Source organism: Protopterus annectens, chromosome 11.part0, assembly GCF_019279795.1.
Source record: "Protopterus annectens isolate FY-2018-M chromosome 11.part0, PAN1.0, whole genome shotgun sequence".
Taxonomy (NCBI): Eukaryota; Metazoa; Chordata; order Ceratodontiformes; family Protopteridae; genus Protopterus; species Protopterus annectens.
The window spans coordinates 198,089,177-198,111,553 of record NC_056745.1 but is presented as its reverse complement, the minus strand read 5'-3'; the positions used below and the strand labels follow the sequence as shown (position 1 = coordinate 198,111,553).

Genomic DNA, 22,377 nt, shown 5'->3' with positions numbered 1-22,377 from the left:
CACTGTTCTATTAATGCTGCCAAAGGTTTGCCTCCCTTCCACAAAACCACATTGTTCCATATCTACCAATTCTGGCAACACCTTTGCCATTAAATTAACTAGTATAGATGCGTCATGATGCCAGGGCACTTCTATGGGATAGGCTTGTAAAGGCTCCAGGGCCATTATCCTAGTACACACCTATGAACCTATAATCTGGCTTAAAATTGAAATGGGTCTATATGAAGATGGGTCTGATGGGTTTTTATCATCTTTAGGTAATACAGCCACCACAGCTTTCTTCCAAAATGTTGTTGTTGCTCCCCCTCCTTTTAAAATACTGTTAAACAAAATCTTCCAGATCTTTATCATTTTCTTCCTCCCTAACTTTCAAACTTCCACAAGAATACCATCTGTTCCAGGAGACTTTCTTGAAGATTGACTATACATCACTCTTTTTATCTCATCTCCTCCTATCTTAACTGTTAGGTTTTGAGCTTCATCTACCTCTAACCTTGATATAATTAAATCTTCCATAAATATTTCCATTTGTGTTCTGTCTTGATTTCAACATCTCCCTGCAGTATACAAATTTTCATAACATTTCCAGAATATCTCTAACACCTCTACAGCATCTCTGGTTATTTTTCTTATTATAGGCTCCCTTAGTTTGGCAAACCCCTTTCTACTTTCTGATGCCTAAGATGTTGTGATAAGATTGCCTTTGTCATATGTGAACATTTAATAAAGATGTTTGGGGAAAAAAAGATTTTGTGCTCTGGTGTTACTATCAAAAAATAGGTGCTTAACAACACTCTTTCTAAATGCATGCATATTATCCATATACTAGTTTATTTTCTCTTTAGCACTCTACATGTGAGTATCTTCTTGTTCTGTGAGATTCCTCTTATTCTGCAATATTTAAACCTTTGTCAGTCCCTCTAAGTAATTCCTATTACTTCCTAACCACATTTTTCTCTTTTATTAACATCTTATTTTTAAATGCCATTTTCATTTTACTCCACTCACTAGTTACAACTTCTGAAGATCTGTCTATCGTCCCTAACAGCTCTCGAATAATTTCCACTATCCATTCCTTAAATTCCTCTCTTTTTACAGGTAGTTGGGAAAACAATGGTGTCTCATTTCTTCTTTGTTACCCAACATTTTTATCCTGGTTTTTATTAGTACATGATCTGAAACGTTAGTGTATGTGTCTTACAACTTTCAATTAAATGCACATGTTCCTGTAAAATATCATTTATATCTAGTCTAGCCCAGGCTTTTGTACTTTGGGGAATAAAATGTAAATTCCATCCAAGTTCCTGCTAATGAATTTACATCTTCTATACCAAATATTTTCATAAATTTCTTCAGAAATCTACTCTCTTTTGTTATATTTTCCCTTCTAGGTCCCCTGATACACATTTACTACTGCAAATCAAATCCCAGTCCCCAACTACAAGTAATATTCCTTGGTGAAAGCTGATTATTTCTCGCAAAATTTTCTTAAGCTCCAGAATAGTAGTTTTTGGTGGAATATAAATAAAATCCAGCGTAATCTTCCGCCCTTGCCAACAGACCTTTACTACCACAAATCTACCATGATTGTCTTTTATCCTTCTCTATCACTATTGGAAACCCTCTAGCTATTAGTATAATTACTCCCCCTTTCCTTTGTCCATGATATTCTGTTGAATAACCATTCTGAAATCCTTTCTTTGTCAAATTTAGATGCTCATTTCTTTCCAAAGATGTATCCTGCAGAATTTGTCGTTCCAATCTACATTTCTGATTACTATTCAACACTCTTTCCTTTTTGTTGATACCTGTAAGGCCATTTACATTACAGGATAATAAGTATAGTGTATCCATTATGATAAGCTACTGTTCCCACCTATTATACAGGATATTTGTTGAATGTACATTTCCAACTGTCATATTACATGCACACATTAATATCTGGCAAGCCAATCTTTTATACAGTTTTCTTCTCATCTCCATTTGGACCTAAGCCATATTCATCAAAACCTTTTGTTTTTATGATAACCCTAAAAAAAAAAACTAGACACATTTTCATAACACCCCCATCCCTTATAAACTTAGAATAAACACACAAAACTATGTACAGCTTAAAAAAATAAGCTTACCCCCCCACCCCTGAGAGGCACAATTGCCCCAAATCAACAGCTCCAACAACAAGCATTACCTAACCTAAAATTGAGGTTATCCATGCTAAATCACATGCTACAGTCCGCATTCCCACTTACACTGACTTCTTAACTCTATTTCCTCCCAGATGTAAAAACAGCTTATATACTTTTAGAAAACATTTAGCTTTAAGCTCTAAGAAAAGGTGCACTGGCTATCTTTAAAAAAAACTAAATTGTACATTGCTCTATTAAATGCATTAAAGTATTAATGCATCTAGGGAGGCCGCTATCTCTTTTTCAACTCCCATAACTTCAAACTTTATTTTTCACTAAATTGATTACTATTGTACCTTTAAGTTTTGGATTTTCCTCAGCAAAGCAAGCTCATAACTCTCAAAATTAATTACTTGCCCCTGCAGATAGCTTGTCTTCATGAAAAAGTAGTCAGCAAGGAATCTTTCTCAATCAATTTCACTCAGAACAGAATGTACAAATGCCTTCAGCTGCAGACTTCTTGACTTCCACTGAACATTTACTAATAAAAAACTAATATCTTTGCAGAAGTATGAAACTTAGTGTTTTTATTGATTTCATCATCCTTTCCATTTTTAGACCTACCTGTTTACAGAAAATACGTGTTTATAGCTTAAGCCAAGAACATTAATGTAGCCATCCACCATCTAAATTTTACAATTAATATAATCAGTGTCTTTTTACACCCCCATCCTAGCAGCCCAGGATTCCAGCATATTAACAGCAATGCTGCTTTTTGATAAGCCTTTCTGCTATTATACTGTAAAGCATACATTTTCTTATAACCCCCCCTCAAAAAAAAAAATTATTGTTTACTTTAAAGAATCACACTCCAGAAAGTACAGTTGTGTACACCTACCATAAATGTAGATGTTCGAGTGTCTTCACTGTTGCAGTCATGACTGTAGGGTTCTCCCCTGCCGGTAGGCAGCCCTCGGTCGGCCAGAATCCCAAAGTCTGGGTCCGGCGTCGGCTGTTAAACCATGCTCCCTGACGTCAGAGCGCCAGGAGTATAAAGCTGATAGCTGACGCCATCTTCTCCAGTGCCCCAGATGTCAGGAGTCCCAAAATGAAAAAGGTCCCATAACCTTTGCAAATACACCTCAGAAGAATGGTGAAAAAAGGAAATACACAAAAGTAAAAATAAGAGGGGACAGGAGGGAGGGAAACCCAGACTGCAACAATGAAGACACTCGAACATCTACATTTATGGTAGGTGTACACAACTGTACTATGTTCATCGTGTTTCACTGTTGCAGTCATGACTGTATGGTAGAATCCCAAAGCTGAAAGAAAGGGAGGTGGTCATAAAGAGGAAGGGGTGGCTAAAAGGCCATGCAAGACTGCAGAGGCAAAGCCTGCCCTAGACTTAGAGTAGAGAGGTAGATTGTAGTGCTTAGAAAAGTATGCACTGAACTCCAAGTTGCAGCTTCCAAAATGTCCTTGGTAGAAACTCCCTGAGGAAGGCCGCAGAAGTGGCAGCAGCTCTGGTGGAATGAGTCCAGATACTCCTGGGATTTGCTTTCCATGGTGAGAATAACAAAATCTGATTCCATGAGCAATCCATTTAGAAATGGTCTGTTTTGAAATGGCTTTACCTTGGGAACTTGAAGCATAAGAAACAAACAATTGTTCTGATTTTCTGATGTCCTTGGTTCTGTTCAGGTAAAAACGTAGTTGTCTGTGTACATCCAAGGAATGTAAGATCTTTTCCCCTTTATTTTGAGGAGTGGGGAAAAAGGTTGGCAAGTGGATAGTTTGATTTAAAGCCACTTTGGAAACCACCTTAGGCATGAAGGAAGGATTAGTTCTCAAAGATACCCTGTCTTGATGAAAAATAATATAAAGTTCCACAGCCATAAGAGCTTGTAACTCTGCAACTCTCCTGACAGAGGTTAGGGCTAACAGGATAGCTGTCTTCCAAGATTAAACTTAATGTCAGAAGAGGCAGCAGGCTCAAAAGGAGGCAAGGTTAGTTTTTCCAAAACATAGTTGAGATCCCAAGCAGGAATGGGAGGAGATCTAGGAGGTCTTAAGTTCTTAGCTCCTCTGAGAAACTGTCTCATGAGCTGGTGGGAAAAGATGGGAGGGTCTGTATTATAATGAGCAGAAATAGCAGAGGCATGTATCTTAATGGAAGAGAAAGAGAGACCCTTATGTAAGAGATCTGTCAAGTAAAGTAAAATTAAAGTAATGTTAGGAAGAAGAGGATCAGAATCCTGAGCCTGCATCCAGGAACAAAATCTTTTCCATTTTCCTGCATAAGATTTTCTAGTGCTAGGACGTCTGGCTTCTAAAATGACATCCATAACCTGCTTGGGCAGTAAAGAAGAAATCAAAGGCCCTGGATTAACCAGGCCGCCAGGCTGAGAGTTCTGATATGAGAGTATAGTACCTGACCCTGATGCTGGGACAGAAGGTTCAGAGACGGAGGTAAAACCCAAGGGGGCTCCAGGCATAGGTTTTTTAGAGTTGGATACCAAAACTGCCGAGGCCAATTTGGAGCCATCAAGATTATCATCTTGGGCTTGTCCTCTTTTATCTTCAATAAAACCCGTGGAAGAAGAGGAAGAGGCGGAAAGGCATATCCCGAGAGGTTCCTCCAACTGAATGACAGGGCATCCACTTTCCAAGCTTCTCTGTGGAAAGTCCTGGTGCAAAAATTCTTCAGTTGATGATTGAGATGGGATACAAAGAGGTCTATGTGAGGACATCCCCAGACTGCTGTTATCATCCTGAATATTTTTGTGTCTAGCATCCACTTGTGTGGATCCGAAAGGTTTCTGCTCAGACTGTCTGCTAGGAAGTTTTGTTTCCCTGGTAGAAACTGAGCTTGAAGATCCAGATTGCAAGCTAGAGCTGTGTTCCATAGATCCATGGCTAGTCTGCAAAGGGGGTAGGAATGAGATCCCCCTTGCTTGTTTATGTACCACGTAACTGTGGTGTTGTCTGTCCGAATTAGTAGTTGTCCTGGTTGTAAAAGATTCCTGAAGGCCAATAGAGCTTTCTGAATGGCTAACATTTCCTTTAAGTTGATATGCAGGTTCTTCCGATCCTTTGTCCAAAGGCCCTGCAGGCAATTGCCCTGAAAATGGGCTCCCCAAGCATAATCCGAAGCGTCCGTGGTTAGAATCTGAGTGGCAGGAGGCAGACAAAAGGGTTTCCCTTTGTTTAGAGCACATGCCCTGGACCACCAAAGAAATTCCTTTTGAAGACAAGGAAGGACAGAGATCAGTAAGTCTAAACTGTGGCAATGCTGAGACCATACACTTTTTAGGTGCCATTGTATTTTCCTCAAGTGTAGTCTTGCATATGGTACGAGAAGGATGCAGGAGGCCATGTAACCCAAAGCCTGCAGGAATTTCCTTGCAGATAGTCGGGTTAGAGTTGCCAAGGTTTTGAAAGTTGAAGCCAGCCGTAATTGTTTTTCTGATGTCAGAAATGCCATCTGGGTTGTGGTGTTTAGAAGTACACCCAGAAAAGTTATCTGCTGTGTTGGTGTCAAATTTGACTTTTTTATGTTTACAGAGAATCCCAGGAACTTGAGGAGGTTCTGTACAAATTCTAGATGCTGGAGTAAGACATCCTTGCTGTCTGCCTGAATTAGACAATCGTCCAGATAAGGGTAAATTTGAATTCCCTTGAGTATACAGTAAGCTACTACTGGAGCCAGGTATTTGGTGAAGACCCTGGGCGCAGTAGACAATCCAAAGGGCTGCGCAGAGAATTGAAAGTGCCTCGATCCGGCCTTGAACCTGAGATATTTTCTGCGATCCTGCCTGATGGGAATGTGTAAATATGCCTCCTTTAAATCCAAAGTTACCATCCATGCATCTTTGGTCAGCAGTGGAAGTAGCTGCTGTAGAGTAAGCATCTTGAATTTTGGAATCACTAGAAGGGTGTTCAAAACCGACAGATCCAGAATGGGTCTCCATGAGTTTTGCTTCCTTGGGACTAGAAAGAGCCTTGAGTAAAAACATTTTCCCATCTCTGAAAGAGGAACCAGTTCTATGGCATTCATAGCCAAAAGAGCTTCCACCCTGGTTTAAGGCCTCCGTCCACTGATGTTTTGGAAGGTCTGGCCATCCGCTTGGCCTTGGCAAGGAATGAAAATGGAATCTGTAACCTCTTAAAACCACATCCAAAACCCATTTGTCTTGGGTTATTTGAGTCCAATTTTGATAAAAGAGAGAGTTTTCCTCCGAGAGGGGCTTCCAGGCAATAAGTTCCTGTAGCCCAACAGAGGGAGTCATTGAGTTTGTTTCCTTTGAGATTGTGACCTGTCCTCTCCTCCCCTAGGGGTGGAAGCAGTCCACTGTCTTGGTCTATAAGCAGCTTGTGTTTGAGGCCTCCCTCTGGAGCGTCTATATCTACCCCTCTGAGGCCTGTCTGAAGTGGGAAAGGACCAGTTTTTTGAAGGCCAATTCCTACTAAATCTAGGTGGCTGTACTTGTAAGAAATCTTTAACTGTTTGCATGGATTTCGCCTTATCCTCCATCTTTTTAATCACCTCTTCAGCTTTTGATCCAAACAAAACATTATGCTGAACAGGAGCATCTAATAATTTAGCCTTTACTTGTTCAGGTAAATTTTGTTCCTTTAGCCATGCATGCCTTCTAATGACTGTGCCAGAGGCCGCAGCCCTACAAGAAGCCTCCAAGGCATCAAATCCACAGTGTAAACATGCTTCCCAACCTGTTCAGTGGCATGCAATAAGTCATGTAATTCCTTATCATCTGCACAAGCAGAAATGGAAGTAAGCTTTTGTTTTAAGACAGACAAGAGAAATTGCTGGTATTTAAGCATATGAAACTGACAGTTTAAAGCCCTAATGGATAAAGTAGCAGAAGTGTACACCTTTTTGCCCCATCTTTCTAAGGATCGAGAATCCTTTTTAGTAGGAATGGGATTTTTGGCAGAAGCGGCCTTAACTCCCTCAGGACCCTGAGAAATGGTTTCAGGGTCAGCAGCAGGGTTCTTTAATAAAAACTGATGGGAATCAGGAACCCTGTAACATCTATCAGGCTTAACAGGAGCAGGAGGAAAAGAGTCAGAGGTTAAGTTAGCCGCCGAAAAGGCATCATCCACAATATCCAAAACAGGAGGAATAGCCAGGGGTCTATGTTGGGGAAGAAGAAGAAAATCCCTCAGTCTTTTCTTGGATTCCGAATACTCTTGTCCTTCCCAGTGGAAATGTTCCCTCATTTCAAGCAAAGTTTCCCCAAAAGAGAAATCCTCAAGGGGAGAAGCTGAAGGAATGGATTCTTCAGCATCAGAATCCTCATAAGGAGGGGAAAGAATATTCCTGATCAGAAGAAGAAACTGAGGAAACAGAAGCCTGATCAGAGGAATCATAAGAAACATCCTGCCTTGGCCTTTTGTCTGGAGGGGGATGAGAACCCCTAATCATAGTAAGTAAATCCTCCGCCATCTTGAGTAACTGTTTCTGTGACTTGGGAGCCGGCTCAGACGAGGCCTGTGTTGAAGTCCTTGATTTAGAAGGAGTCTTTGCCTTTGGCTTTGCCTTTACTAGTAGCCGAGTAGGCCTGAAAACCCCTTCGGAAGCCAGTACCTGCACAGCGGCTCCGGACCCATCTGAAGGAGCATTGTCCGAAGGTCCTGCAACAGAAATATTTAAAGGCCTGGTTGGCTCCTCATGAGAGTCTGTTTTGGCCGTCGGTTCTGAAATGGCCGATGACAGGGGCTGCAAAAGCACCTCACTGACGACGGCCGAACCTGAAGCTGGCTCCGCTTGTGCGCTATCATCAGATTTGGACCTCGGAGGCCTGTCTTTATCCTTGCGACGTTTGTGAACTCCGGTAGCCGGGACCGTATCCGACGACATTTTGTAGTTAAAGCGCCTACCGAAGTAATGAAAAGCAAAATCGTACCTTTGCTTAATTGTACGTTGATTGAATCTAGCACAAAACCAACAACTAGCTACGTCTTGGTCAGGGCCTAAGCAAGGAATACAGTAAGAATGAAAATCCTTATGAGGTATTTGCTTCCCACATGAAATACAATTATTAACCTTTTCTGACATCGGAGTGGAGCAAGAAAAAAGTTTCCCCAATGGGGTACTTAGCTTTGAGTGGAGAAGAAAGTCTTCGGACCGAAGTATATAGAAAAATTAGTCAAGAGTCAGCCGACCAGCACTTGCGAACTGCTATCACTGCATGGCAAGAAAGACCGGAGAAGATGACATCGGCTGTCAGATTTATACTCCTGGCGCTCTGACTTCAGGGAGCATGATTGAACAGCCAACGCCGGACCCAGACTTTGGGATTCTGGCCGACCGAGGGCTGCCTGCCGGCAGGGGAGAACCCTACAGTCATGACTGCAACAGTGAAATACGATGAACATCTGAAAAAAAACACGTTTTTCAGCATATCTTGAACTTTTCTGCATTACTAATCTCACTGTATCACAGTGTCATTATAATTTTCTAACTTGTTATACCCTAAAATTCCTTGAATGTGGGCTGCCATGGATAGCATGATTTTGTTTTACAGTCAATGTCTTCACCTTCCTGATATCATTTTAGAGGAACAGAAAGAAATCCCTTCAAATAGAGGCTCATTTACTATGGTTTTCGCTCTCATCATGTTACAATAATACTGTGATTGCCTACTTTTGACTACCAGCATCAGTACTCATTTTTAATTACTTTGCTTCCTCTGATTTCACTAGTGGTCATCTCTAATGCAGCATTGCTATGAATGCTTGAATAACTGTCTTGAAACGCAGTTGAATTAATTGTGCTTTGCAAAGCAACAACTATAGTTTACTGTTGAAGTGTGAGATATCTATGATTAACAGGTATTACTTGGGCTGAGATGGTATGTGCTAAATTCACAGTTTTTTTTTATTTTATCTAAAATTAGAGTCTTTGATGTTAATGTTCCTTCCCCAACTCCCTGACTTTTCTAAAGAAAATTCTGTACGAAATGCAAAAATGCTGAAACAAAACACCAGAAGAAACATGTACTTTTACAGAAAACACAATTAAAATGCAAAACCAAATAGCAATAGAAATAAGAAGAGTAAGAAGAACATGTTTTTTCTTTCTTTGAAACACTAAGTTTGATTAAAGGGAAAGGTAAGTGATTTGTAACAAGCGAAAACATAAGAGAAGTGAGCGTTTTCTTGTTCATTTGCATCTGAAAACTAAACTTGAAAGCCTTGCTTTTGTTCAGAGTCCAGGCAATGCTATTTATGTGAGGTGTGATATTGGCAATTTGTGACTGATGAAGCTCATTTCAAATGCCATTAAGAGCTACTGTTTTCTGTAATTGGAATAACTGACAACATAATTACTCTGCCACTCTTAGTAGCCTTCATGATGTAACAGATGACAAGACACATGCAGGAAAGAATGGCAAACAGAAATAAGTTCAGATACGAAAACAAATGCAATAATTATTTAGTGATGCCCTCTTATGTGAGTGGTGTGTTTAGTATTGGATTACAATACAATTACTAACCACACACACACACACACACACACACACACACACACACACACACACACACACACACACACACACACACACTCATCTTCCACTATCTCTCTTATTCCCTTCTATTAGCAAATAGTATCCATAACTGATCAATACTGTGTGTTTGTTCATTTAAACTGAGACCACAGTAGCCTACTGATACAAGGTTATCCTGTTTTTCCACCTCAGAAATGGTTAAGAAATGACTTACAGTTTCAGAGCAGTCCTTTGTCAATTGTGATGGTTTCTTAAACACAAACCTGTCTTTGCTTTGGCTCATTAGCAGCAGTACAAAGAACTGCCTGCTCACACCCTTGTTCTCCCCTCCCCCTTCCCTGTTTATTACCTTAAGAAAATCCCAAAGTTAATAAATATTACCTGTGTCAGGCACCATTTTTAAAACTACAACCACCCTTGTCACTATCATATGTTCATTTATCAGTTAACTCTGTTACCTGATTGTATCCAGCCCCCTCATAAGAGCAACTGACAGGGTGTCTACCCGCTTCGATCCCCACCCTGCCCCCCTTTCCCTCCCGCCCCCAATGGTCCCACCTTTATTACACTCACAAACCCCTCCCATCTTTCCAGTAGTCAACCACAGCACTAACCCAACACTACCTCCTCCATCTTCCCACTACTATCACACCTGCTCAACTAACATGTACAAGCATACCTTACCTATGCTCACAGCATACACTCTCCTTGCATATCTTGCATCCTACCAAAGCTCCATCCTTCCCCCACTCAACCACTACCACTGTACTACTACTCACACCACCACTCATGTCTCATCCTCACTCAGCTCCCCTCCCACCAACTCAAGAAACATCCCTATGCACCCCCCACATATTCTACCAACTATATTACTCAAACATAAAGCATCCCTACAACTTAACATAGTAACCTTCCCACCATACCTATTACCCAAACAGCACAATCATAAAGTTTCATTTATAAACAAACACATTCAAAAACTGAGAAAAGTAATAACCTCATCCATATCTAAACTAGCCCTAAGTGGAGATATCCACCCCAACCCTGGCCCTACCATCTCCAACCCCAATCCTCATAATCAATCAGACTAGAAACCACAACTTATCCCATATTACAGCCAATAGAAAGCCAAGTGACTTCCTTCTACTAAGCCTAAATATTAGAAGTATATCCAACAAAGTCCATGAACTCCATGCCACCATTGACTTGTACTCCCCAGATATAGTCATCCTGACAGAAACCTGGCTAAAACCTCACATTGCCAGTGAGCAAATACTCCCTACAGGTTATGGCATACTAAGAGTAGACTGGCTAAACAAGAAAGGAGGCAGTGTAGCTATAATATTTAAACAGAATCTAAACATCCATATCTTAAAATCATCAGCTCCACAAATAGGCAATGAAGAAATAATATATACCAACCTCAAAATAAACCAAAACAAAACCATCAACATAACTGGATGCTACTTCCCACCTGGCCAAAACATCCCTCCACTAGAAAACCTCCTCAGCTGGTCTACCCACCATCTCCCCCAAGAAACTATCATTTTAGGTGATTTCAATACTGACTGGCAATCCTGTTCTGGCAACCATCCAACCCATCATGTAAACCTTCATGGCTTCACCCTATTCCAGTCGCCAACCAGGATAAATAAAAACTCCAGCAAGCACACTACCCTGGACTGGATACTAGTCAGTAAGAGCCCCCGGTCATATATAACAGGCTGCTTATCAGATAGCCTCAGTGATCACTCCCCAACATTCCTACTCAAAAAATACCTATACCAAGCTAAACCTGTCATCTACCGTCAAATACGTAAAAAACTAAACTTTAACCACTCACATTCATCTCATCCCTCAAAGAATGTAACTGGCATCCTCTAAAGTACCTCAGTCTTGATGACGCGGTTGAATTTTTTTAATACTACCTTCCTGAGTATCCTTAATTACCATGCCCCCATAAGACTTTCCAGAATCAAAGCACAACCCTCCCCATGGCTACAGAAAAACACTAAGTCAGAAATGAAAAACAGGGTTAAAGCCTGGGAGCACTGGCGCAAAATCAAAACCCCCTCAACTAGACAGAAATTCCTAGAACTACGCAATAGAGTCAAAAAGCTAATAAAACAGGACAAATTCCAATACTACCAGTCTGCCCTAGACTCCTCTCAACACAGCCCCAAACAATTCTGGTCCTCCATAAACTCCATCCTCCACCCAGGTAAAGTCAGTACCCCTCCTCCTAACATCCCTCACGCCTCAGAAAATATTGCTACCTCATTCAACACACACTTCACACAAACCATACTATCACTAGCTAAACAACACAACCCCCCTTCCCCTCCAACCCATACCTTCAACTAGTAATCTCCCCACTGCCTTCTCTTTTTCTCCTGTACCTACCTCCAACATAAAAAAACTGTTAACTAAACTTAAGCCCACCAAATTAGCAGCAGACAACCTCCCAAGTGAATAGCTACAAATCGCAGCTGATGCTCTGGCCTACCCAGTATCCATATTGATTAACCGATCTCTGTCAAAAAGTTACATTCTCTGTCAAAAAGTTACATTCCCACACTGTGGAAAGTATTACATATAATTCCCCTCCACAAAGGCGGACTCTCCACAGAACTAACCAATTACCGCCCCATAGCTATTTTCTCTCCACTCTCCAAAATACTGGAGAGATGCATACACTCTCAGGTCTCAGACTACCTCCTTACTAACAACCTTCTCTCAAATACTCAGCATGGTTTCCGAGCAAACCATAGCACCACCACTGCCTTACTCTCCTTTACTAACACTATCCTTCAGCATAAAAACAATGGCCATCTCTCCTCTGCTACTTTCCTAGACCTATCTAAAGCATTTGACATGGTCCCACACAAACAACTTATCTCTGTCCTCAATAACCTATCCTTCTCACAATCAGTCACCAACTGGTTTCAGAGTTACCTGTCTGACCGCCAACAATCAGTTGTATATCAGAATGACACATCTACCCAACTACCTGTCTCCATAGGGATTCCCCAAGGATCCATCCTTGGACCCCTACTCTTCTCTGTTTTCACCAATAATCTAGCCCCTGCCACCAAACATGGCACACTCATACAATACGCAGATGACTCAACCATCATCTGCTCAGCCCAGTCCCTACCCAAACTGCAAAAAGTCAGACAGGAAGCCTTTTCCTCTATTGAAACTTGGTTATCCGATGCCCAGTTAATATTCAACCCAAACAAAACTAAAATACTCATCTCCCAACCCAACAAACATACTCAAAACAACTCTCACTTTAACATTACAGCAAAAGACAACACCACTATATACCCAACTGGACACACCAAATTGCTAGGAGTGGAAATAGACAATAAACTAAAATTTGACATTCACATATCCATGACCATAAAAAAGTCCACAAAAAACTAGGATCGCTATACAGAAATAAGCAACTTCTCACCAAAGCAGCAAAGATTTCAATAGCAAATTCCCACCTTATCTCCACCCTACTTTATGCCTGTCCAATATATACCAACCTAAGGCAATGCGATCTAAACAAGCTAGAGACCTGCTACAACAAAATCCCCAAATTCGCCACAGGGGCATCCTACCGTAGTCACCACTGTCTCTCACTTGCTGAACTGGGCTGGCTTGAACTCCTTCACCTCCTTCAATGGTATCAACTCTCACTCGCCCACAAAGTAGTAAACCATTCACTAAATGTCCCATCCCTCCAGAATCTACACCAACCCTATCACACCACCAGACCACTAAGATCCAGCAACAAAAATCACTTGCAGATCACTAAAGCCAATAACTCTTCTGGTGAAGCACTATTCTCTTGCACCATAGCCAAATTATGTAACTCCCTCCCACCCACAATTACCTCCGTACCATCATGCACCCACTTCAAAACTTTACTAAAAGCGCACCTAAAAACATGCTGGCTATGCCCTTGCAACTCCCACTCTAATCACCCTCCCCATCCAACCACTACCTTTCTTTCCACTCCACTAACTACCTTGATTATAGCAAGCTCAGATGCTCATAAGTCAGTACTTATTATACAGCAGGAACTTCTCTTGTAACATTTGTTAATGTCTGTTATGTACTTCACAGATAAAGATTCTAGTTGTCTACTGATGTACTAAGTTCTTCATCTGTAAATATGTTGTAAGTAATTGCTATGTAAATTGTTAATCGCTATGTAATCCAATGTAACTACTGTCTGTTTATTTTAACTGTGGAGCTTTTCTCCCCGGGCCTCCGCTGAAAATGGACCTACGTCCAGTCGGACACTCCCGGTCAACAAATATAAATAAATAAATAAATAAATAAATAAGGAAAGAAAATCACTTTCTGAAAAGTAAAAACTTGAAATTTGGCTGGAGTTCTCCTTTAATATCTTTAATGCATACAACAGTCACTGAAAAGACTCCCTCACACATTTAAAATACTCCTGACTACATAAGACTGTTTTACAATAAACAACATGCACTTTTTATCATTAAATGTTTTATATAAACACTAATAGAACAAAGTTTTACTTACAGTAACTTTTTTCCTTTTTGAGTCCTAAATATAAATGATATAAAGTGGGGTACATGTTTTACAGTCCGTCCTCAAGTTTAACAAAGTCAGCAAAAGTCCAGTTATTCTCAGCCACTCTATCTTGCAAAGCCATATTCACAAATGTGATTAATGCTTTATAGCCTCCCATTTATTCACTAATATCAGTTTTTTGATCTTCTTTCTGTTCATCTCCATCTCCCAACACCACACACTGGTTCAAGTCTAAGGTACTCTTGATTCTTCTAGTCAACCCCTGTCCTTTTATTCCGGTCACGGAAGCATTTTATTTTGGAACATTGGAAAGGTTTCACTGGCAAAGCCCTCTATGAGCTTTATTTTCAGAAGAGTCCCCTTCTGTTTGCTTGTTCAGTTTTATTGGATAAACTTTTTTTATTTTCTCCTTAGCCTGTTCTGAAACCAAAAATGTATTTGATCCTTCAGAAAACAAAATATTTTGAAGACAGCTGGATAAAGCAGCTTGAATCTTGCATCTGCATCTCGACATTTTCTGATGGCTGGATACATTTGCTTCTCTTCAGCCTGGTATACAGTAAATAATCCTTTTCCACAAACACTCTGCTGTCTTCAATTTTAATATTTTTCCCTTCTGCCACAGTTTTGTCAGGATCAACTCTTTCTGCTGATATGATTCCATATTTACTAATACAGGTCTTGGCTGCTGTTACCTGGCTAGGTCTGGAGCATACACTCAATGTGTCCTTTCAGTTAATAAGCCATGCTTTGGAATGACAGTCCAGTTGCTTATTTGTGCTTTAACAGAATTAATACAGTGCGTTCCTTCCAGTTTCTCTGGTACAGCATAAAATCTCAGTTTTTCTCTGCACATGCTGTCTTCCAACTCTACCAATTTTTGAAACAGCTCTTCTTGAGAAATTTCATACTCAGCCAGCCTTTTCTTCATTTCACCCTATCAGTTAATCTGAATAGCTAGTTAAAGCTTCTTCTACTTTCACCAGCCTTTTGTTACTTGAGTTGATATATACCTTCAGTGTTTCATTTATTTTACTCACCTCTGAGTACATTTGATTTATTTTTTCACATAATTTGCAGGAAATCATCTTTTGTACCAAAGATGAAGCTTGGGCTGTTTTTTTTTTTTTATTTATTTTTTGCTGAACAGCTATAGGATTTTTCCCAGACAATATTTTCTCTTCAGCTTTTCTGGTTGGTTTTCCTTCAGTTTTTCTTTTTTTATTCTTTGCTGGCATCCAGGCAGTGTACTTACTAGCCTGTAACTGAATTTTACCTAAAACGAAAGCTTTACTAGATTCATTTTCTCAGTTATTGTTTTCACAGTGGGAGAGTTGAAATTATCAGTATGCAGACATCTTGGAAGTCAACAACTCATAGCCTTAAACCTCTGCACTAACAGCCAAACAACCGTCACTCTAATAAAAAGTATATCCAAAATAACAAATGGTATGCAAATGGAGATTCTGTCCATTACACTATATTCAATGTGCAAGCACCCTGCAAAGGATTAAAAAGAAGTCAGACTCCCTACAGTGCCTCTAACAGCTTGCAATGTACCTAGAGGCACAATCAAATGCTCTAACACTCTGCAAGCTAGGGGTCATGCTAGTGTCTTTTCAGTTCCTTAATATAGTGGCATTAGCATATAAATGAGTTAATAAATATAGTATTTTCGTTACTGAAACACGAGTAGTTTAGTACATACTTTAAGAAAAAATGTAGAATGAAAGGGATGTTCTTAAGCCATAAAAGTAGTAGCTATTATGTGACTGCTGAAGTGTTGAAGTGTTAAGATGTATAACATACATCTCCTGCTAACTTATTTTTGTTATTTTTGTAGTATAAAGTAAAGCAAGGCAGTTCTCAGAAGAAGCGGTCTTTTCGTGTGTTCATTCTATAACAGTATTATAATTTGGTTACAGTTAACTAGTAACCTGTACAGCCTTCCTGTTTTAATAAGTTGAAACCTGTGCATTTTGGCCAAACTCATTACTTTTGGCATATACATGACAGATGCTGGAAATGGGCACTGTTCACAGTTTAACTAGGGAAGTACAAATCTCTGGCAGACCAGGAATGAAACAGTCCAGTTCACATTTTACTGAGCTACTGCATCCATGCCTTGATGAGTTGTGATTTGTGAACAGTGTCTGGGATATACCTGAGCAACTGACACAGAAAAATCTCATTTACACTTTACTGAAATGCATGTTTATGTCTGTAAAACTATGAATTCCCAACTTCCTGTACATTACTGAGCAGTCAGGTGAAAAAAGCTGATGGAACAGGCTAAACTACAACCTATATCGTGTCTCCTATTTTGTATACCTGAATAGTGAATGTTACAAACTACAGGCAATAATCACTAATAAATCACTTTGTCTTTGTTTGAAAATTGTGCAGTAACTGCCTTCAGGAAATCTGTCTGTGCTGGGCAAGTTGTATACTAGTAAAAAATACAATACACATGATTGCAAGCACTAACATCTAAAAAGTGCAATGTGCTATGTTTCTGGGTGCCATAGGGAAGAGGACAGAGAGAATGACGCAGTGTTAGGACTTGCATTTCAGTTACCATGAGCTGAAAAATCTACCACTTATCTCTCATTTATTCTTCATCAAAGCACCAGTTCCCATAAAGAATATTGATGCTTATGCTACTGAATTACATACATGAGCTAAACACTGTGCCCCTGTTGTATTATGTGAGACATTAATATGAGTTAAGAAGTGTGTGTATGACATCAGAAATGAAAAGCAAAGTGAAAGATCAGTGACATAAACAGATTTAACGTTAAACAAAGTAACTCATTTGTACAGAGTAAATGAACTTAATCGCATCTGAAACAGATCACAGAGGAATCAGTGTAAAGTTGTTTGCAAAACAGAAAAGCTAAAAATGAATAAAAACAGAACTCACCAAACTGAGAGAATAATGGGAAAAGACAAGAGTAAGAAATTTGTCACGGACAACTTCTGCAGGATGTGTGGTTATAAGCATGATAAAAAAGTGATACAACAATTAACCAACTGTGTTGAAGCAACGGAAAGAGTAATCATTTTGCTAAACTGCATATTTTCTTTCATTTTGCACAATCATGAAAATAAGTTGTTTGTGGGCAGATAACTGTTGAAGATGCAAAGTATTCAAAGAGTGTAAGAAAGTCCATTCATCCAATGCTGTGGAATAGGATTGGACTCCTATGGGCAAAAGACAAACGGCCACTGCCATCCACACAGTCTACTATACAAAAGGTGATGAAAGTAGACTGCCATATACACACATACAATTTATAGTTGCAACTCACCTAATGCATGCCTTTGAGGTGTTGGAGGAAACTGTTAATACAGAAAGATAATCTATACGGAAGGACATGCAGACTTTGTACAGAAGCGCCCAACTTGAAAACCAAATTGGAGAATCTCTGTAAGGTTACAATGCTACCCACTAAACAATAGAGTGGACCAGAGACATGACAATACAAATCAGAAATATTGGTAGGGAAGATCAAAATGAATAATCACGGTGTAATACACTTGTTTTGTCTTTTCCTGGTTAGGGGTTGTCACAGCGGAACTCCGGTCCGCTAATGATTGGCAGTAGATTTTTACGTGCTGAGTTGCCGGCCCTGACGCACAACCTTCAATGAATGTATGCCCATTCACGCATGTCTCCACACAGAAGACGCTCTAGCTGAGAATCGAACAGGACAACGTCTTACTGTGAGGCGACAATGCTACCGCAGCACCACCACCGCAGTCACAGTGTAATACATTAACTAGACAAAATGAATAATCACGGTGTAATACACTAACTAGACAAAGGTATGGTGTGTGTGATGTAATACCTGCAAAAAAGCTGGTGACAATGAAGCTGAAACAGAAGCAACATTTAAACTGTTTTGTCATTCAGGTTATCATACACTGGCCAGAATGTGCCTATTTGCAAATATATGGTTTAAAATTGTAACAGTCACTTCTGGGTAACCTAAGAATGTAATCCCAAGCCATAACAGATCAACTGACTTCCAGACATTTGGTAGGCTGAAAATAATTCAACATGTACATGCACAAGGTGATAATGTCCTTTGTGAATATGATAATTTATTAAACAATATGAACTATCTGTTCTGAGGTCATCACATTCACATAGATCTTGTAGTATTATCAGTATGCATGCTTCAAGGAAAGTTTAGCAGTTTTAAGGAATATGAACTGTCTGTTCTGAGTTCATTACATTCACACAAATCTTGTAGTATTACCAGTAGTGCCTGCATCAAGGAAAGTTCAACAGTTTTAAGGAGAAGAGTAGAAATTAAGTTGAATGGAGTGCAGTGGCATCATTAATAAAAAGAGTGAGCCAACTGAAAGAGTGAACAGCACGGTTTCTGTTTTGAAGCAATACAAATATGTTGTGTATATAGAGCTACAAGATCTTAACAGAGTTATAAAGAGGAAACATAAGCTTCATGCAAATGAATTAAGTTTCAGCTATGCAGACTACAAATTATTTTTTTTTCTGTGCTAGATACTAACCAAGGATTATGGCAAATAATAATGAGGAAAAGTTCCAACCTATATAATGTTAAGTCTTTTTTGGAAAGATACTGAGTTGTCAGACTTCCATTTCATATTTTGTCTGCACATGCAGTGTTTCTGAGAGCTGCTGCATAGATGATCAAAGAGCTTGAGTAAAAGAGCAGAATAAGAGACTGAGATACTGTAAGAGCAAGACAGTGTAACCCCAGGATGAACAAAACAAAGTGTAAAACCAGAGTTACAGATACAAGGGTCACTTTCTACCTTCACAGTGTTTGAAAGCAGATAATGAATACATCAGAGCTATAGTACAAATGCCTCCACTATAGGATAAATACATTCTTACAATACTTCTTGGTATGATATCTTTTGAAATTTATTCTGAAAATGTCACAACAAATGTGCCATTTAGGAAATTTCTGGAACAAAAAGAGGAATGACACCAGAATATGGTTAGGAAAGCAACTTTAAATTGAATCGCTTAAACAGTGATAGACATACACAAATAATTTGATGTGAATAAACTAGTCACAATGTAAGTAAATGCTTATCAGAATAGAACTGACTGCCAGAAAGATGTGATCTGTTAAAGACATTTTGCTAACAGTATATGGTTTTAAAAAAAATCCCCAAAGTAGGCATATGGAGAAAAACTGCTAGTGTGAAGTAACCATTATAGAGAATACTCAATACATTATTAAACAAACATTGACCAAGATTGCAAAGAAGGTACGTCATTAAATTATTATTATAATATGCTAAAATACTTGCAAAAACAGGTGTACAATGAACTTCATATTAAACAATAAATATAATAAAAAGGCAGTACATTCAGTTAAGAAAACTTTAATAAAAACAGTATACGTTTTTATCAGTATGCATTAAGATTTTTAAGACTGTGAAATAGAAGCAGCTAAAATCATGAAAAAAACAGTATTCTGTCATGTGAACTTCTCCATTCAAAACTCACCATTCAAATACTTGGTTAATTTAAGACATAATCAATTTTAATATATTATACGAGTTCTGAAGCTATATAAATATCAGTATACCAGACTGCCATTCCCAGTCAACTAGTCAGAGTAATGCCCAAATGAAGTGTACAGAACATGACAGTGACAGACAGAAACAGCCAATCATGTACCAAAATGGAGAAAATTGACCCACTGGAAAGCTACTTTTTATTAATATAACTATAACAAACATACTGATCCTTCACTCATGCCATTCTTAAATTGTTTGATATTTACACAAATAATGTGAAAACAAAGCAAAATAAACATATGCCAAACATATCGCATTCTTTAGCTAAATAATAATGTACCATGTGTCACACTGGGAAATAGTCAAAAATGCTCCTATTACATATAAAATTATGAACATTGCACAAGGAGGCAACTGAATATCTTTTAGTGGTATGGTAACAGCCATAACATGTGCAAGGAGGCTATCATAACTGCTGCAACTTGCACACAATCTGTAGATAACAGTACTGCCTTAAGATCCATACAAACATATTTAACCCCTACTTATGACACTCAATGTCAACCACTGGAAAAGCTCCAACAAATAAAAAAAAATCTCTGTTTAACTTTGTTAAATAGCTCATCATTTCATGTATAAAGACAGTAAATAAGAATGGGCCCAAGACAGAATTCAGTGGAACATCTGTCAGATGGTATGAAGAAATACAGTGGAGTGATTCCATCTGTTGGGCTGTAGTGTACTTGCAAGACAGCTAGTAAACCATCTAAATGCACTAGAGATAAGAATTACAGCTTGTATAGTCTATACAAGTTCTGTTTGATTGACAGTATCAAAGACTTTAGACAGTTTGAGATAAAATGCACCTATGCAGTTACCCTTATGCAGTTAGGAATTCCAGCTAAATAAAACTGGCTTCCTCTGGATATTTCAAGAATTATTACAGCCAAAACTTAAGACACTTAGTCATCTAATCCACTCACACAATTAAATTGACTGACTAACTAAATAAATAAATAAATTAAGAAACAATGAAGTTCCTCATGAAGAGAATGCAGTAAAAGTAGACAGTATACTGCTTAGTATGCTGAGGTACAGCTGCAGTGCACTTGGGGAATTTGATGGTGTCTGAATGTTTCTAATTAATCTCAATTTTCTGTTGTCATGTAACATCAGCTGCACTGTGAAACAAGAAATGGAAAACAGAACTAAGTACAACAAATATCTACCTGAAAAAGCAACTGACACTACCAAGTGAAAATTAAAAGGCAAACTCCTACACATGTAGACTACCAACAAAATCTCAGCTAGATTGTCCACGCAGAAATCATATTCATTATTTATGTTTACATAAACAATGTAGATGTTACATCAAATACTATAATCCAGCAAGCCAATAATTAGTTACCTTCTCCACTGGATAGTATGAAAGGAAAATGGAGTTTGAACACAAAATAAAAACTGGATTACCTTGTGAAGATGTCTCCAGATACTTTCTGTAGATACTGCAAAGCATCTGCAATTTGTTGTATAGCCTCTTCTCTTCGTAGGTCTGGCTGAATTAGGGGCACAGAGTACACCTGCCCTTCCAAAATGAGCTTTTGCATCATGTTACCTACCACAAGAAAATTAAAACAGACCAGAAATCAGAACAATGTTAAATCAGCAACAAAACGTATATCCATTTACCATGCAGACATATGTGGCTCGGACCAGAGGTTTTATAAATACTCAGATCTCAAAAAAAAATGCAGACGTTTATATTCCCAAATATATTATACCATACATGTTAAAGTCTGTTATTCTCTTACTAACTGTAGCGAAAACGGCTTATTGGGGAGGGGACAACTTCCATTCCCCTCATACCGCTGGTAATAAATAATTAGAAACGATTTTCCTATCACTGGATAACTGCATATGGGCTCTAGTGCACTTTTCATTTTTAAAACTGTTTGCCAGATTTTATACCATTAATCTGTCTTTGAAATATTAAATATATTCCTTAAACCAGTCTTTCAGGTCATTTAAATTAATAAATGGCCACATTGTATTTTCTCCAGTAATTTGTATACACTAGTAATATAAACCTCTTTTTTAATCACAGAAATTTGCATTAATGCTACTAAACAATTTTATTTTTCTGAAAAGTACAATTTTAAAATAAATGATTATGATAACTTAAGAATTTTCTTTCTTTACTGGAGGGTATGACTTGTGAGTTGGCAAATCTCTGTTAAGAAGGTACTTCTGGATTTGTCAAATGCAGACTGCCACCTGTGATGTACGGTTTATGCTCTCCTGTTGTTGAAGAATGACAATCAAAACACCAAATCACTGAAGCTACTACAAGATCACACACCTCCAACTGTCGTACACATCAGTGGAAAAATATTTCCTTGGTGGGCTACTTTACTCTGGCAAGGTAATCTTCATTGCAACTATTTTACAGAAATTGCCATTAAATTCTTAATGTTGCTTCTGATTTGTTAGCTTATGGATTTGATGATTTATGTTAAGCTGCTGCCACAGCCCTTGCTGTTGCTTCATACAGAGTATGTGGTTACAGAAACCCTTGCTGCATTACAAATTTGCTGACATTACCCTCTATTACTACTGATTCTGATGTG

The 22,377-nt window shown here is 38.8% G+C and overlaps 1 protein-coding gene across 2 annotated transcripts in view; it reads right to left on the bottom strand.

Moving 5' to 3' along the window:
• The window catches only part of WASHC1 (WASH complex subunit 1), a 1,004,726-nt gene that overhangs the window by 720,115 nt on the left and 262,234 nt on the right, over positions 1-22,377 (bottom strand). For both annotated transcript variants that reach the window (XM_044087615.1, XM_044087616.1), the window contains exon 2: positions 21,221-21,365. In XM_044087615.1, the coding sequence (XP_043943550.1) occupies positions 21,221-21,360 (140 nt within the window). In that variant the 5' untranslated portion in view covers positions 21,361-21,365. The remainder of the gene's footprint in view (positions 1-21,220; positions 21,366-22,377) is intronic.